The 15,874-nt window shown below is 57.6% G+C and overlaps 1 protein-coding gene across 1 annotated transcript; it reads left to right on the forward strand.

The window, feature by feature from the left end:
- The first annotated feature begins 1,824 nt into the window (after positions 1-1,824).
- Positions 1,825-4,656, forward strand: LOC137163151 (proline-rich protein 36-like). The gene has a single exon (XM_067563300.1). It carries the CDS (start codon positions 1,825-1,827, stop codon positions 4,654-4,656), a length of 2,832 nt encoding a protein of 943 aa, XP_067419401.1.
- The last annotated feature ends 11,218 nt before the right edge of the window (positions 4,657-15,874 follow it).

Genomic DNA, 15,874 nt, shown 5'->3' on the forward strand with positions numbered 1-15,874 from the left:
TTTCCCCCTCCTTCAGTCTTTCTGGCTTCTGGAGCTGGTACCTTCCTCCTCACTGCTCCACCACAGCGCTCTGCTCACCAGCTCGTTCCTCGGCACAGCTCCGTACTCCTATCACCACCTCAGGCACAGCTCAGCACCGCACAGCTCCTCGCACAGCACAGCACTCGCACAGCACAGCACAGCACAGCACAGCACAGCACCGCACAGCCGCACACCGCACAGCACGCACAGCACAGCACAGCACAGCACAGCACAGCACAGCACACACAGCACCGCACAGCACAGCACAGCACCGCACCGCACTCCTACTTCCTCCAGCTCGTGCACTGTGTGTTTGGGGCGGAGCCCTTTTATGGAGCACCTGGCTGATCACTAATCAGCCTCAGCTGCTCCTAATTGCCCCCAGTGGTTCTGAGTGAGTCAGCAGGGAACAAAGCCCGGAGCATTCTGGGGCTCACATATCTCCCCTCCAGCCCTCTTCTACTGTCGGTGGAGGAGCCTGCTTGGTTGTGGAGCTCCTGGGGCTGCTGCTGCTGCTGCTGCTACCACTGCTTGGGGGCCTTGCCGGCCTGCCCCCCTCCTGGCTGGCCAGGGGGGAGCGGCCTCTTCACCACTGCTGCCGCTGCAGCCACCACCACCATCACCATTGCTGCTGCTGTCGCCACCACCACCTGCACCACCGGTGAGGAGGCCTTCCTGGGCTGGCTGCTGCTTGGGAGCCTGCTGCTGCTGCTGCTGCTGCTGTGCTGAGAGGAGGGGACTGCTCACCATCTCTGCAATCGTTGCTGCTGCTGGGGGAGCGCTCCGGAGGGGGCTGTATCTTGGACTGAGTGACTGTGCCATCTCTGCTCTTGTGGTGGTGGGGCCAGGTACTGTTGTGTCTGTGGGGAGTGGGGGGGGGCGTGGAGCTCCCCCCCCCCCCAGTCCATCTGCTCCCCGCTCCGGCCCCCCACCACCACCGTTATCATCGTCGTCGCCCCCTCCGCTGCCCCCCAGCCACCGTTTGTCGCCCCTCCTCGCCCTCAGCTGGGCCGCTCGTCCCTTGGACTGCCTGGGACTTTTGCAGCAGCACGGACTTGGCTCCTTCCCACCACCTGAGCCCACCTGGGCGCCTGTGCCCCCTGCCCTTTGCCCTCCTCCCCTTGCTGGGTCGGAGGGCTCCCCTTGTTCCCCGCTCTGCCCTCTGGAGCCCCCCGTTTAGTTTAGCCTGCCCCTTGCCTTTGTCCTTCCCTGGCCCTGAGTGTTTGGTTTGTTTGCCCCGCCCGGCCCCGCCCTTCAGTAGTTTTGTTTGTTCCCGCCCCGCTCCTTGGGGCTTTTTTGCTCCTCCCTCCCCCGCCCTTGTTCTGTGCCTGCCCCTGTTCCTCCCCGTGCCCCTGTTGCCTTTCCCTGCGCTGACCTGCCCCCTCCCCCGCTCAGTGCGCCCAGGTGCTCCCCAGCGCCTGTGAGCCCCCAGGACCCCAGTGCTTATTTCTTTTGACCCCTATTCACCGCACTCCCCGATGAGCTTGTGACCCCCCCCTCCCCCGTTCCCAGTGCAGCCGGAGGAGCCGGCGCCCCTTCCCCTTTCCCGCCCCATCCCTGCCCCCCCCCCCTTGCGGCACCCCCCTCCCCAGCCTGCAGCCTAGCGGGGAGGGGTGGTGAGCCGTTCTGTCTGTCCCCCTCCCCTGACCGCCCTTGCCCCTCGGTGTTTGCCCCTGGAACCCCGCCCTGCTCGCAGCTGGCAGGGCGGGGCGGTCCGTCTGGACCCGCCCCCTTCCTCCTCCCTTCCCCTTCCGGTTGCTCGCTCTTCCGTGCCCCCCTTTGATGGATCAGGCGGCCCCTGCGATGGTCCCTGTCCCCTCCCCTAATCCCCTTCCCCCGCCCGCCCCGCTGGCCGCCGATGCGACCGCTGCTCCTTCTGCCACCGCTGCCCCTCCCGAGACACCGGGGGCAGCCGGCGCAGGGGGGGCCTCCGCCGCTGCTGCTTTGCCTCCCTCGACCGGCAAGAAGGGCCAGGGTGGGAAGAAGGGCAAGGGCCCTGCCCGGAAGGTCCCGCCCCCCGAGGGGCGGACTTCCCTCCCTTCCGCGGCCCCGCCATCTGCCGCGGCCCTCCCCTCCCCTGCCGTCCCCTCCACCAGCTCTGGGGGTGCTTCTGCTCCCCTCCCCAGAGCGTACGCCCAGGTAGCTGCCCCCCGTCCAGCCGCCGCCTCGTCATCTGCCCCCGCCGCCTCCTCTAGTTCCATCTCTAGTGGCCGGGGCCCCTTCTCCACCCTGACCAGGAAGCATGGCGTCCGCTGCCTCCTGGTCCCCGCCTCGCCCCACGTCGAGACCTATGTGCGGGCGTTGGCGCGGGTGGTGGGGCCCTCGGCCATCGTGGCGGCCTCCAAGATGTACGGGAAGGTCGTTTTCTTCCTGGCGTCGGAGGCCGCCGCCCAGGAGGCGGTCGAGAGGGGCCTGGCGGTGGGGGGCGTCTACGTCCCCCTCGAACCCTTGGAGGACCTGGGCGTCCGGCTGGTCCTGACCTCCGTCCCGCCCTTCCTCCCCAACGCTGCCCTGCTCCCCTTCCTCTCCACCCTGGGGAAGCCCATCTCGGTCCTCAGCCCTCTCCCGCTGGGCTGCAAGGACCCCGCCCTCCGTCACGTCCTGTCCTTCCGCCGGCAGGTTCAACTACAGCTGCCGCCGGCGGTGGCGCGTGACGGGGGGGTCCTCGAGGGGTCCTTTCTGGTGCCCCATCAGGGGGCCCACTACCGGGTGCATTATTCCTCGGGGGAGGCCCGGTGCTTCCTCTGCCGGGCGATGGGGCATGTCCGGAGGGATTGCCCCTTGGCCCGGCACGGAGGAGCGCCTGGGCCGCCCGAGGCTCTGGTGTGCCCCGGCCCTACCACCGCCAGCAGCCCTGGCCGCTCGGCGCCCGTGGCTGCCCCTCCTCCTCCTTCGTCCATCTCCGCTCGGGACGCGGGGGTGGCCCCCCCGTCGTGCCCCGGTGAGCGGCTGGACCCCGTCGCCCCCGCAGTGAGTTCTGGGACGGGGTCCGTGGGGGAGAGGGCGCCCGGGTTGGCTCCGGGCTTGGGAGAGGGCTCGCCCCAGGGGGAGGTTCCCCAACCCCTCGCTGCCCTGTCCCCGCCCCTTGGACCCTTGATTTCACCTCCCTTGCCGCCCGACCCCGGCCCTGCGGGCCTGCCCTCCGTCACCACTCTGGAGGGCTGGGTGCTCGTCGGGGAGAAGCGCGGCAAGCGGAAGAAGGCTCGGCACCTCCCCGCTCACTCGGACGGGGAGGAGGCCCCCCGGAAGTCCCGGAAGGGGGCCACCACCGCCGAGCCTTCGGCCGTGCCCCCCGACGGCACCCCACAGGTGGCGCCGGTCGAGGAGGCCGTTGCAGCAGCACTGCGGAGTAGCTCCGCCCCCATTCTGGAGGCCCCCTTTGCCCCCCTCCGTGCGGGAGCCGCAGAAGGAGATGCCTCGGCCCCCCTGCCCCCCTCGTCTCCTGTCGTCGATCCGGCGGCACTCGGGGTGGCGGAGGGGGACTATGGCGCTATCTTTGCCGAGATTGAGGCCCTGGGTCTGACCCCGGTCACCCAGGGGGAGGACGACCCGTTGTCACCGGGCCTCGGTCTCGGCGGTCTCCTGCCGGCCCTCCCCCTCCCTCCCTCTCCTCTCTCCCAGACAGCTGTCCCTGCCCTTGAGTTGCCATCATCTGATGCCCCCGAATGCCCGGCTGTGGCCGGCTTTCCATCGGCGGCCGCCGGGCCTCTCGAGGCGACGGCCAGCGCCGAGCAGCCGGGCCCTGGGGCGTCTGAGGCAGGGCAGCTGTCTCTCTCCCCTTCTGGGGGCCCTGCCCTGAGCCGCCCCCTGTCTGTCGTGGGGGCCGTGGGCGCCGAGCTTGTCCTGGCGCCCGGGCCGAGTGTCATCGAGGGCCCCCTTCCTGATCCTACGCCCCTGCCCCCTGCGTTGGGCTCGGAGGAGTCCTCTCCTGGCGGGGCTGCCCCTGGGGCCGCTGATCCTCACCCTGGCCCCGCCTCTGCCCCTGATCCCACCCCCGGCCCTGACTCCGCTCCCGCCCCTGATTCCGCTCCTAACCCTCCCCTGCCCGGTTCCCAGTTTATCACCGCCCCTGGGGTTGTGCCATTCCCCTTACCACCTGCTGACTCCCGGGAGGCGGTGTTTGCGTTGTCCCTTCCACCTGGGGCTGCTGGTTTCCCTCTGCCGCCGCTCCTTGTGCCGGGGGTCGAGGCGGGCAGCGCGGCGCCCGTGCCATCGGCGCCGCGTCGGGGCTCCGCCCCTTGTCTGCCCGTCTCTGTTGGCCACGGGGCCGCTGCTGGGCCCCGGCCGGAGGACGGTCCGGGGTCCTCTACCCCGGCCCCCAAGGCGCTGCGGGAGGAGCTGCGCACCTTCCTGGCCGACTGTCGTGGGGCCAGGAATCGGGTGCAGCTCGCCCTGCAGCGCTGGGGGGATTTCCATCTCGTCCTCCAGGCCGTGAGGGCTATTCTGAAAGAGGGGAAGGGGACCGGGCGGCCGGACGCTGCCTCCTACCGCCGGGCCCTCAGCTTCCGTGACTCCCTGCTGGCCTTTGGGGTCGGTCACGGACTGCTGCGGGGCCTGACGGGGGCCGCCAGCGTTCCTGCCAGTGAGGATCCTCCCCAGCCCTCCTCATGGCCCCAACAGTCTTTGCCACTTTGAACACCAGGGGCTGTAGGATGGGTCTCCGCAGGACCCAAGTACTCTCCTTCCTGCGGGAGGGGGTACTCGGTCGCGTTCCTGCAGGAGACCCATACGGATCCGGCCGCCGAGGCCGCTTGGCGGCTGGAGTGGGGGGACGGGGTGTTCTTTAGTCATCTCTCCGCCCGCGCGGGCGGAGTGGCCACCCTGTTCTCCCCCGACCTACAGCCCGAGGTGCTGGGGGTTGCCGAGGTCGTGCCGGGTCGCCTGCTGCACCTCCGGGTCCGTATGGAGGGGCTGGCGTTGAATTTGGTCAACGCCTATGCCCCGACATCGGGCTCGGAGAGGGTGCGGTTCTTCCAGCAGGCGTCCGCCTTCCTCGGCACCTTGGATCCTCACGAGTGCCTGGTCCTGGGCGGGGACTTCAACACCACCCTCGAGGAACGGGACCGCACGGGGACCGAGCAGTGCCCGGCCGCCGCAGACGTCCTCCGGGAGATTCTAGACCATCACTCCCTGGTGGACGTCTGGCGCGACCACCACCCGGACGACGTTGTCACCTTCACCTTTGTCCGGGTGGGGGAAGATCGGTCGCGCCACTCCCGGTTGGACCGCATTTATGTTTCCCGTCACCATCTTTCACGGGCCCACACCTCCAGCGTACGGCCGGCCCCCTTCTCGGATCACCATCTGGTGTCCGTGACGGCCTCTCTCACCGGGGAGAGGCCGGGGCCGGCCTACTGGCATTTTAACAACAGCCTGCTGGAGGACGTGGGCTTCGTGGCGTCCTTCCGGGAGTTCTGGCTGGCCTGGCGGGAGCAGAGGCGTGCCTTTCCCTCGGCGCGGCGCTGGTGGGACGTGGGGAAGGTGCGCGCCCGGCTCTTCTGCCGTGACTACACTCGGGGGGCCAGCCGGCGGAGGGATGCGGGGATAGGGCAGCTGGAGCGGGAGGTTTTAGAGCTGGAGAGGCGTCTGGCCGCCAGCCCCGAGGATCCGTCCCTCTGCGGAGCGTGCCGGGAGAAGCGGGAGGAGCTCCGGGCCCTCGAAGACCTCCGGGCTCGGGGCGCCTTTGTTCGATCCCGCATCCGTCTCCTTCGGGAGATGGACCGCGGCTCCCGCTTCTTCTATGCCCTGGAGAAACGGAGGGGGGCCCGGAAGCATGTCATCTGCCTCTTGGCGGCCGACGGCGCCCCCCTCACGGATCCGGTGGAGATGCGTGGCAGGGCCAGGGCCTTCTACGCTGACCTTTTCTCCCCGGATCCGACCGACGTCGCCGCCCGCAGGGTCCTCTGGAACGAACTCCCCACGGTCGGCGCGGGCGACCGGGACCGGCTGGAGTTACCTCTCGCTCTGGCCGAGTTCTCGGCGGCCCTCCGTCTCATGCCCACCAATAAATCTCCGGGCATGGACGGGCTGACCGTGGAGTTCTACCGCGCGTTCTGGGACGTCCTCGGCCCGGACCTCGCCATCGTCTGGGCCGAGTCCGAGGGCGGCGGAGCGCTCCCCCTTTCGTGCAGGCGGGCCGTGCTCGCTCTGCTGCCTAAGAAGGGGGACCTCCGTGACCTTCGGAACTGGCGTCCCCTCTCGCTCCTCAGCACGGACTATAAGATCATAGCCAAGGCCATCTCGCTGCGGCTGGGTTCCGTGCTGCAGGACGTGGTCCATCCCGACCAGACCTACACCGTCCCGGGCCGGACCATTTTTGACAACCTGTACCTGGTCCGGGATCTCTTGGAGCTCGGGTGTAGGGACGGCCTGTCGTTCGCCCTCCTGTCCCTGGACCAGGAGAAGGCGTTCGACCGGATGGACCACGGGTATCTCCTGGGCACCCTGCGGGCGTTCGGCTTCGGGCCCCGCTTTGTGGGCTTTCTCCGGGTGCTGTACGCCTCCGCGGAGTGTTTGGTCAAGCTCAACTGGACCCTGACCGAACCGGTCAGCTTCGGGCGCGGGGTGCGTCAAGGCTGTCCGCTGTCGGGCCAGCTGTACGCTCTGGCCATTGAGCCCTTCCTCTGTCTCCTCCGTCGGAGGTTGACGGGGTTGGTGCTCCGTGAGCCAGAGCTGAGGGTGGTCCTGTCAGCGTACGCCGACGACGTGCTCCTCGCGGTCCAGGACCCGGGCGACCTGGAGCGGTTGGAGGCTTGCCTGGCCATCTACTCGGCGGCCTCCTCCGCCCGGGTCAACTGGGTCAAGAGCTCTGGCCTGATGGTAGGGGCCGGGTGGCGGGCGAGCTCCCTCCCACCCGCGCTTCAAGCCATCCGGTGGAGCGCGGGTCCGCTGCTCTATCTGGGCGTTTACCTTTCCGCCACCCATCCCTCCCCGGCGGAGAACTGGCAAGATTTGGAGGGCAGGGTGTCTGAGCGGCTGCGGAGGTGGACAGGACTGCTCCGGTGCCTCTCCCTCCGGGGGAGGGCGCTGGTGCTCAACCAGCTGGTCCTGTCCATGCTCTGGCACCGGCTCAACACCCTGGTCCCGACCCCGAGTTTCCTGGCCTACCTCCAGAAGCTAGTTCTGGAGTTCTTTTGGCCAGGACTGCACTGGGTCTCTGCAGGGATCCTGAGTCTCCCCCTGGAGGAAGGGGGGCAGGGCCTGTGCTGCATTCGCAGCCAGGTCCACACCTTCCGCCTCCAGGCCCTGCAGAGACTCCTTTACGGTGCAGGTAGTCCGGCGTGGAGCCACTTGGCGCACGCCTTCCTCCGCCGCCTCCGAGGGCTCCGATACGACCGGCAGCTCTTTTTCTCCACCCGAGAGGTCTTCCGCGAGACCTCTCCGAGCTGCCGGTCTTCTACCAGGACCTCCTCCGGACCTGGAGGCTGGTCTCTGCCTCCAGGCCCCCTTTGGTCCCCGAGGGGGAGGATCTCCTCGCGGAGCCCCTGCTACACAACCCACAGCTCGGTGTGCAGGTGGCGGAGACCCCCTCGGTGCGACGGAGGTTGGTCCTGGCAGGAGTCACCAAGGTCGGAGACCTCCTGGACTACGACCGGGGGGACTGGGTGGATCCCCAGGCGCTGGCTCGGCGCATGGGGCTCTCCACCCTTCGCACCCCCCGGCGCGTACTCCAGGAGGTGAAGGCGGCCCTGCCCCCTGCTGCTCGGGTCTCCCTCGAGCGGTTCCTGCGAGAGGGTGGTCCCCGCCCTCCCCTCACTCCTAGCCCTCCGGTGCTTACCATCGGGCCCCGGCCCCGTGAGCCCCCCCGGCCTTCCTCCCCCTATGCCCCGAGCCGGCTGCACGACTTGCAGCCGGTTCTTTTTCAAACCGCGCCACGGGACCACCTGTACACGCTCGTGCTCCACACCATTCACTTCCTCGCCCTCGTGTCCCGCCCCGATACTAAATGGCGGGACCTATTACCTCCAGCGGAGGGCGAGGACCCCCGGTGGGCCAGTCTGTATTCCACCTTGACTCCGCGGCCCACCGGGGACATCAGTTGGCGGCTCCTTCACGGGGCCGTGAGCACGGGCGTGTACCTGGCGCGGTTTACCCCTGTTCCCGACGCCTGTCCCTACTGCGGCGTGAGGGAGACCCTGGCGCACGTCTACCTCGAGTGCGCCAGGCTGCAGCCCCTGTTCCGGCTCCTCCAGAACCTCCTCCTGAGGTTCTGGCTGCACTTTTCCCCGCACCTGTTCCTTTATGCACTCCCTATCCGTGGCCCCACAAGGTCGCGGGACCTCCTGGTCAACCTCCTCCTCGCCCTGGCCAAACTGGCCATCTATAATACCAGGGAGGGGAGGTTGGCCGGGGGGGCGCTCAGCGACTGTGGGGCCTACTTCCGTTCCCTTGTCCGCTCACGGATCCGGGCAGAGTTCCTCTGGGCAGCGTCCGCTGGCTCCCTGGACGCCTTCCGGGAGCAGTGGGCGCTGTCCGGGGTTCTCTGCTCGGTGCCCCCCTCCGGTTCCCTCTTTTGACCCTGTGACCCCCACGTCCCTCCCTGTTTTTCATTAGTTGCCCCCCGATGTCAGTTGTCTCCCGGGTCCAGTGACTCCTCCCCTTAGGCTGGGGGAGGGGCCTTTAGCAGTGGGCTTTAAGGTTTGATTTTGTAGGGGGCTTGCGAACCCCGCCCACTTCCCCGGGTTACAAATAGGAGCACTCTTCTACTGTTTGAGGACCGGGACGTCTGAGGCACAAAGCATCTCCTCTGCTGCTGCTACCTTCTCTCCTGCCCTCCTGAGGAGAACTGGGGTCTTCAACAAGCCACTTCTAGGGTATCAGGAACTCTCTCCCCATGTGACAGGCAGTAGGGTGTGCTCAGGCCCCACTCCCCCATAACATCATTCCAGTGGAAGCTCGTTCTCTGACCCCTGCCTTTTGTTGTGGCCTTCTGTGTTCAATGCCCTCATGGGGAGATCTGGGGCCTTTAACAGACCATGCCCTAGGAATGGCCGGGATTCTGGCTCTGTGTAGAAGGTGGGGGAGGGGCGGTTAGGACTCACTTCACCATAGCTTCTGTCCAGTAGGTGATGGGAGGGGGAAGGAAGAGGATGAAAAAGGTTCTCCAGTAGCAACCCCCTTTTCCCTTGCTACATTGTTTCACTGTAAACCCTTCAGAGCAGGGATTATCTTCTCTTCCAATAGTGACTAGTACAGCGGGGCCCCAACATTGGTTTACACTGTAATACACAAGGAGGTCTGTCTACCTTTTGTAAACTAAGCTTTTTCTGTAAACTGGCCTGAAAGCTCTACTAGTTAAAGTTATTTGCAAGTACAGTGAAAAGCATCATTGTCCCGATAGTCTCGTCTTCCCAAAGACCCAATGTGGCTGCAATACACTTGACCCTAAAAGCATGTTTTTGTAAATCCAGCATAGATTTTGTTGCATGTACTGTACCCAGTGTGGGAATAAAGTGACTGAGTTAATGGTTTACTCCTCGTGTGGCTTCTCTGGTTTCAATGAAAATTCCCAGCCAAGCACATGCCATACAACTTTCATGAGCTACATGCTGAACTTAACTGTGTAAGTACTGGGCTGTTTTAGATATTTGCAAGGCAGAGGGTATCTTTATTTTCTTTTGAGTAACAATTTTTAGGTTACAATGGTTCATATAACAGAGGAGAGTTACTTCCTGGTTTATTAGTTCCTGATTGATAATGTAGGTGTTACATGGTGCATTAGTGGAATGGTTCTGTTGCAGATACTGTAGTGCCTTCTAGCACATAAGTTACTAAAAAGATGAGTAAAATGTATTTTAACCTAAAAAAACCAAACCAATCACGTACGCTAGCTCACAGCATAAACAAACCCTCAAAGGACAAACTTTTGTGGCCAACCAAGAAGTCAGGGTACCGCAGGCTTGGACTTTGATCATGCATGAAGCGTTGTGTCATGTGACCTGGGATGCTCCTGTCTTTCCTCTCCCTCCAGTTTCAGCTTGTTTTTGAACGTTGCTTGCTGTGCTTGAAGGTCATAGCACGAGTTCACTGCTGGCACGTCAGCATAAGGGCGCCCACACACTAGGCTAAGTGACAACAGGCTCACGTTACCAGCAGGTGCGTGTGTGTTTGTTTTGTATGCCGAGTGTCTGGAATGAACTCACTTTTACTCCCTCTCTCTTGGCAGTACAGTAGCATCTGCGCCTCCTTTCTGATGAGGTTCACGTTTGCCTGAGTCAGAACAAAGCTTGCACTATTGTGTAAAGCTCTTGTGTTGTCAGACACACTCCATTGAAACTATTTCCTGCAGGGTAAAGCCCACAGCTTCAGGCTGCACTGCTGAAAAGCACATATCCACTATGATATATTTAGGCTGAAATCCTCAACAGGGTTGTCATTGCAGAAACATTTGGGGGAGGGCAAAGTTGCCCGTGTATAGAACATTACATGTGATTAGAGTATATCAAAGTCAGTGGAGGGGGAAAGGGCAAAGTTGCCCGTGTATAAAACATTACATGTGATTAGAGTGTATCAAAGTCGGGGCGAGTGGAATACATAATGGAGCATATAGACCTAAGAAAAGTCTGGAGGCAACTGCCCCCCTCCCATGCCTCTAGCAAATGATGCCCCTGATCTTCAGCCATGGCCACTGATTCTGGATGTCCAATTCTGAGATACCATTGGCCTGATTTTCAGAGTTATTGAATACCCACGACTCCAAATGTATTCAATGGCAGCTATAGGGCTTCAGCACTTACGAAAATCAGGCCTAATGTATTTCAAGCTGGGCAACCAATAACTGATGCACCCCAAATTGATGGCCACTTTTGGAAAATCTGGGCCTTCCTGCTTAGTTTAATGGGTCTTTCCATACCAGTAAAATGGATATAAAATACCATGAACCTTTTTTGGATAATGTAAGCTCCAACCAAAGTATTTAAATCAAGTGGAAGCTTTTCTTGTGGTTCAGAATAGTTTTGTTTATATTTGTTTTGTTTTTTCACTTTAATAAAATATCCTGGCTTTATATTTTTTCTCTTCATTTCTTGGGCTTGACCATCATTAGTGCACCACAAGAAAGACCATCTTGGCAGCATTTCCAGAGCCAGGGAGAACTGGAAATTGCCTGAGACGTAGTGTTCTGATGAGATTTCCAGCCCAATCTTCTGTTGTTTTGTGTAGCAGCTTCTCATTTCAGGGGATGCATTGGGAGGAAGTTCTCAGGCCGGTGTGGGTGGTGGTTAGTCATGTTGCCTTCATTTGCAGCTAGGCTACTTTTACATAAAAAAGGGACTCAGAAAAAGGCTGGGCAATGCCAACATTAATAAATAAAATCCAAACTAATTACACAGAGAGAATTGCAGGATGACACCTTAGCCAGAGGTTCATAATGGAGCCAGGAGGTCCAGAAAGCATGCAAACAGAGAGCTCAGAGATGTTAGCGTCTCTAGTCAATGCCTTGGGGAACAGCACATGATTTTTTTTCTACAGTGTGTGTTCTAGATTTTGTTTCCACTCTTGTTTTAGATGTCCGAGTGATGTCGCATCCCTATAAAATGGCTCCTAGCTCCATGAAGAAGAAGGATGGGCCTGGAGGGCCTTTCATAGATCCTGAAGATCTGGTGAGGTGTTAGGAGAGGGTGCAACCTACAAAATTAATGCTCATCTCAAGCCCACCCCACCACATGGGATGGTGCCAAAAACCTGGCTTACTGAGAGGAACCCTCACCCTGTTTCTGTCTCTCATATTTTTTTGCAGCAGGTTGAAGGTGATCTTACTCCATGGCTAGCGTTTTATTTAGCTTCCGATATTTGTGCAGATTGAACCTGTACTAGCATTCACTCTGCAAAAAGGGGATGTTTGCATTTTGTCAGCCTGCTTCTCCATTAAAAGTGGTGCGTGTTCTTTGTTGCTCTCTGATAAAGAGCCAAAAGCTCCCCAGTGCACTGCATTTCCATTCGGATGCCAACAACAGGATGGGTATGGGACGGGGGTAATGATAAATCTATTTTACAGTGATGGGGCCAAACCACTTGAAATAATAAATGAAAGAGCCACTAGGAAGCTTAGTTTTAATGCATACCCTTTGTCACCACAAGGTGGTGATCTGGAGCAGTTTTACTTTAGTGAAAATGTATCCTTTGGTAAGAGTTTAATGCTATTGTACTTGTGATATACAGTTATGTCAATGATTGGGTTTGAAGTCTCTCTCTGTAAATAGCTGTTTAAAAGTTTGCATGACTTAAGTTAGAAAGTTTTTAATCTGTGCAATTTCTGGGTGGAGAGGGACTATCGTGGCAAGATAGTGAAGGATGAGAAACCCTCAAATCAAGTGACCTTCACTTGTTTTTTCCATAGCTCTACTTACTTATGTCTGTGTCCCTAAATTCTACTTAAGACAGTTTGGTTCAAACTTTGGGGAGAGCTGATCAGAACCAAGTCTCCAAACATTTTACTCCTAGTGTTTCACTAACCAGAAACAGGTAGGTTTATTATTTCAAATTCTCCTGTGTGTTGTGATCAATGAGAACTTGGGCCTAGGGCAGATTTTGGCCACAGTTTGGAAGCAAAATTTTAAATTAATGTAGAGTTAAAGAGGAGCTCTTAAATGAAAACCTTTTTGAACTCTTTGCTAGTGTGTTCACCTCTGCTCAGTTACATGGCACACGTACCCCTCCCTACCTTACTGTTACCTGTGCTCCTTATTCCCCAATGATCTTATCCAATTTACCTTCCCCCATCCACTCTCCTAATGGAGATTCCCTTCCACCTTACCTCTGTCAACCCTCCAGATGTGCATTACCCACACAACTCAGCCCCCTCTTCCCACCTTCCACATCCAGCTGTGTGGAATGAAGATCTCCTACTTCTGCCACAACTTTAGCTCTGCCTCCTTTAGCATACTGTGTCCTTCCATTATGTATTATGGCTATTATCCTTGCCCAAGTCCTTCCATTCCATTTCCTGGCTATTATCCAATAGGAAGAGGTGCTGGGGCTCAAGCTGGGCGGCCGGAGAGCAGCAGTTGCTGGTCGGGAGCCGAGGGTGCCGGACCTATGAACAGCCAAGCCTCGAGGTTCTGGGGCCGGCAAGCCCCGGCCCAAATTAAGCTCTGTCCTTGCCTATATTGCAGTGGTTGGTGGGAATACGAAGGAAGGCCTCCAGCCCCTGTGTGTGTGGGGAGGTAATCATAAGGGAAGACCCACACACACACATACTGGCTGCCAACTAAAGCAGGTAAAATGGGGTCTAGCTATATCCTGAAGCTGGATGACTGTGCTTCCTTGAGAGCTTGGAGCATCAAAAGGTGCATTAGCTGGGCCCACCTCCACTATTCAAGAGCGTATTTAGTAGTCCATCGTGCCCTTATCCTGTATGGGTGACCTGGGGAGTTGTTTCCTGGATCCTCAGCTCCCTACTGGTATATTGTATATGCATGGGCAGCACATGACTCCTGTCTTTGGGGAGGCTAGGCAGGGAGGACCCATGCTTGGACTGTGGCCCTGCCCCCTCCTCTCGAGGCCCACCCACATCCCACCCCACTCCATCCCAAATCCTGCTTCCTCTCGGCCTCCCTCCCCTGCGGCTCCCCTGCCTGCTATTCGCACCACTCGGTGGAGAGGGCGAAGAGGCACAAGCGGGAGCGTCCAGCTGCAGCTGTTTGTAGAGGCTCAGCCTCCCCAAGCCTATTTTACCCGCCGCCTACGTGTGTGTGGAACACAGGGCAGGCTCTTGCCCATAGCTTGGAAGCTCTGCCACCTTAAAGAGCAGGGGTAGGATTTTCAAAATCCCCTAAGTGACTTAGTGATATGGCATTTGTGTGCCTAAGTCACTTAGGTGCTTTTGAAAACCTCCTACCAAGGCTTAACCCTGGTTTGTTTTGTGCATTTGTGGTTGTAGATCCCCAATTTCAAATGATCCGTAAATAACATGAACCGTGCTTGTTCTCCCTGTATTTTAGTAGTCGTTCACGTTGCACAGTAGCTATGCAGCACATCAGAATAAAAACAAAAAAATCCACCAAAATGGAAAAAGTTTAGTTATTAAGAATGGGAATGTTTGTGAGATGTGAAATGTAGTTAACCTGACACAGATAACTAATTATTTATGTTGTTCTGATGGCTTTACTAAGCTTTCCAGTTCAGCAGGCCTGGCCTGACTATTAAAGAAATAGACCAGTTCTTGCACCTTTTAATCATTTAATGGTTTTCCTCCGGCAGAAATTCTTGAACTCTATCCCCATTAGTAATCGAACTCTCCCTCCTGCTCTTCATAGCAGCAGAGTGCAAGCAAGACCGTTTGGAAGAAAGCATTTCTTTCTGCCTGGGTTTCTGGAGCATCAGCTTGGTTCCTGCCGCCTAACCCTCTGATCATTGTGGGCCTGATCCTGTGGAGTTGAGAGAATTCAGTACCACACTGGATCAAGCTCTGCATTAGGCTGATAACATGAAACAGAAATCCAATATTTCTAAGACCGAAACGAAGCTCGAAAGGCAGCTCGAGGCTTTCCTCTTGCAGAGTGTTATGGTTTCTTGTCAGTGACTGTTGCATTGATTGAAGAATATTGTCATCGCTGTTATCCAGAATGTAACTTTCTAAGGCAATATGTTATTAGTTTTAATTCATTCTCTCTCTCTGTAAATTCAGTAAAACAATTTAAAAGGTCCAATAAGATATTTTGCAAGGTCAATCTCTGATATGGGAACAGAATCTCTTGTACCAGTTTAATTGTGTTTTTATTAATCCCTCTGCGGAATTTTGTCTCATCACTGGTTTGCGCATAGTGAGGATATAAAAAAAGGCTGAGACCACTGCTGTGACTGCATGGCGCTGCTTTGTAAAAAGTAATTTTATCAGCTGCTGCCAGACATGCACTCCCAGTGAGAAACGGGAGTGAAGAGAATAGCTTGTCCAGAGAAGAGACTAGCTAAGACCTGTTCTAAACTCTTTGAAGGGCGAATATTTCTATTACCTGTATAAAATACTTACAGTAAATGAATGTTAATGGGAATATTGACCATGTTGCAGTAAATGTGTATGAGTGATCCTTTACTTATTTAATATTATGTATTATTTCTTTGAATGTATGAAAACGTATTGTTTCTTTTATCTTACAAAATGGCTCACTTCTATTTTAGGGGCTGTCCATAAATCACAAAACGCATTAGGGAATAGGTGAGTCCTCAATTTTGCATGTTTGTTTTCATGTTACAAAGCATTACAAGGGGTGGATGGGTTTTGAAAATCACCAAAAAATGTTTTATATAATTTATGGGCAGCCCCTTAGCACATATATTATTAATATATATCTAGGAGACTAAAGTTTATTTTTGATCAGGGTGTCTTTCCCACCTGGGTAATAATTATCAACAGTACGGAGGTCATAAAATAGTGCAAAGTATAGAATCTTAAAGTCTGAATTCCACAGTCTGGGCTATCAGCCATGGTCCTGCCTTCATGCTACCGTGTTGGGAGATCTTCTTTCAACACTCTACTCTCTTGATATGTTAAAGCATGATGCAATCTTGCAGTGTAGCCCAGACAGACTCATGTTCCAACAGCAGTTGTATACTATGCTTGGAGAGACATGTCATTTTTGGCAACAAAAATGATTCGGGGGCTGGAGCACAGGACTTATGAGGAGAGGCTGAGGGAACTAGGCTTGTTTAGTCTGCAGAAGAGAAGAATGAGGGGGGATTTGATAGCAGCCTTTAACTACCTGAAAGAGGGTTCCAGGGAGGAAGGAGCTAGGCTGTTCTCAGTGGTGGCAGATGACAGAACAAGGAGCAACGGTCTCAAGTTGCAGTTGGGGAGGTCTAAGTTGGACATTAGGAAAAAGTTTTTCAGTAGGAGGATGGTGAAGCACTGGAATGG

Source organism: Emydura macquarii, unplaced genomic scaffold (genome assembly GCF_026122565.2).
Source record: "Emydura macquarii macquarii isolate MOO-44397 ecotype Brisbane River unplaced genomic scaffold, CSIRO-AGI_Emac_v2 contig_2473, whole genome shotgun sequence".
Taxonomy (NCBI): Eukaryota; Metazoa; Chordata; order Testudines; family Chelidae; genus Emydura; species Emydura macquarii.

Excerpts from the sequence above, each read along its gene's own strand:
- LOC137163151 (XM_067563300.1), top strand. The coding sequence starts at position 1,825 with ATGGTCCCTGTCCCCTCCCCTAATCCCCTTCCCCCGCCCGCCCCGCTG.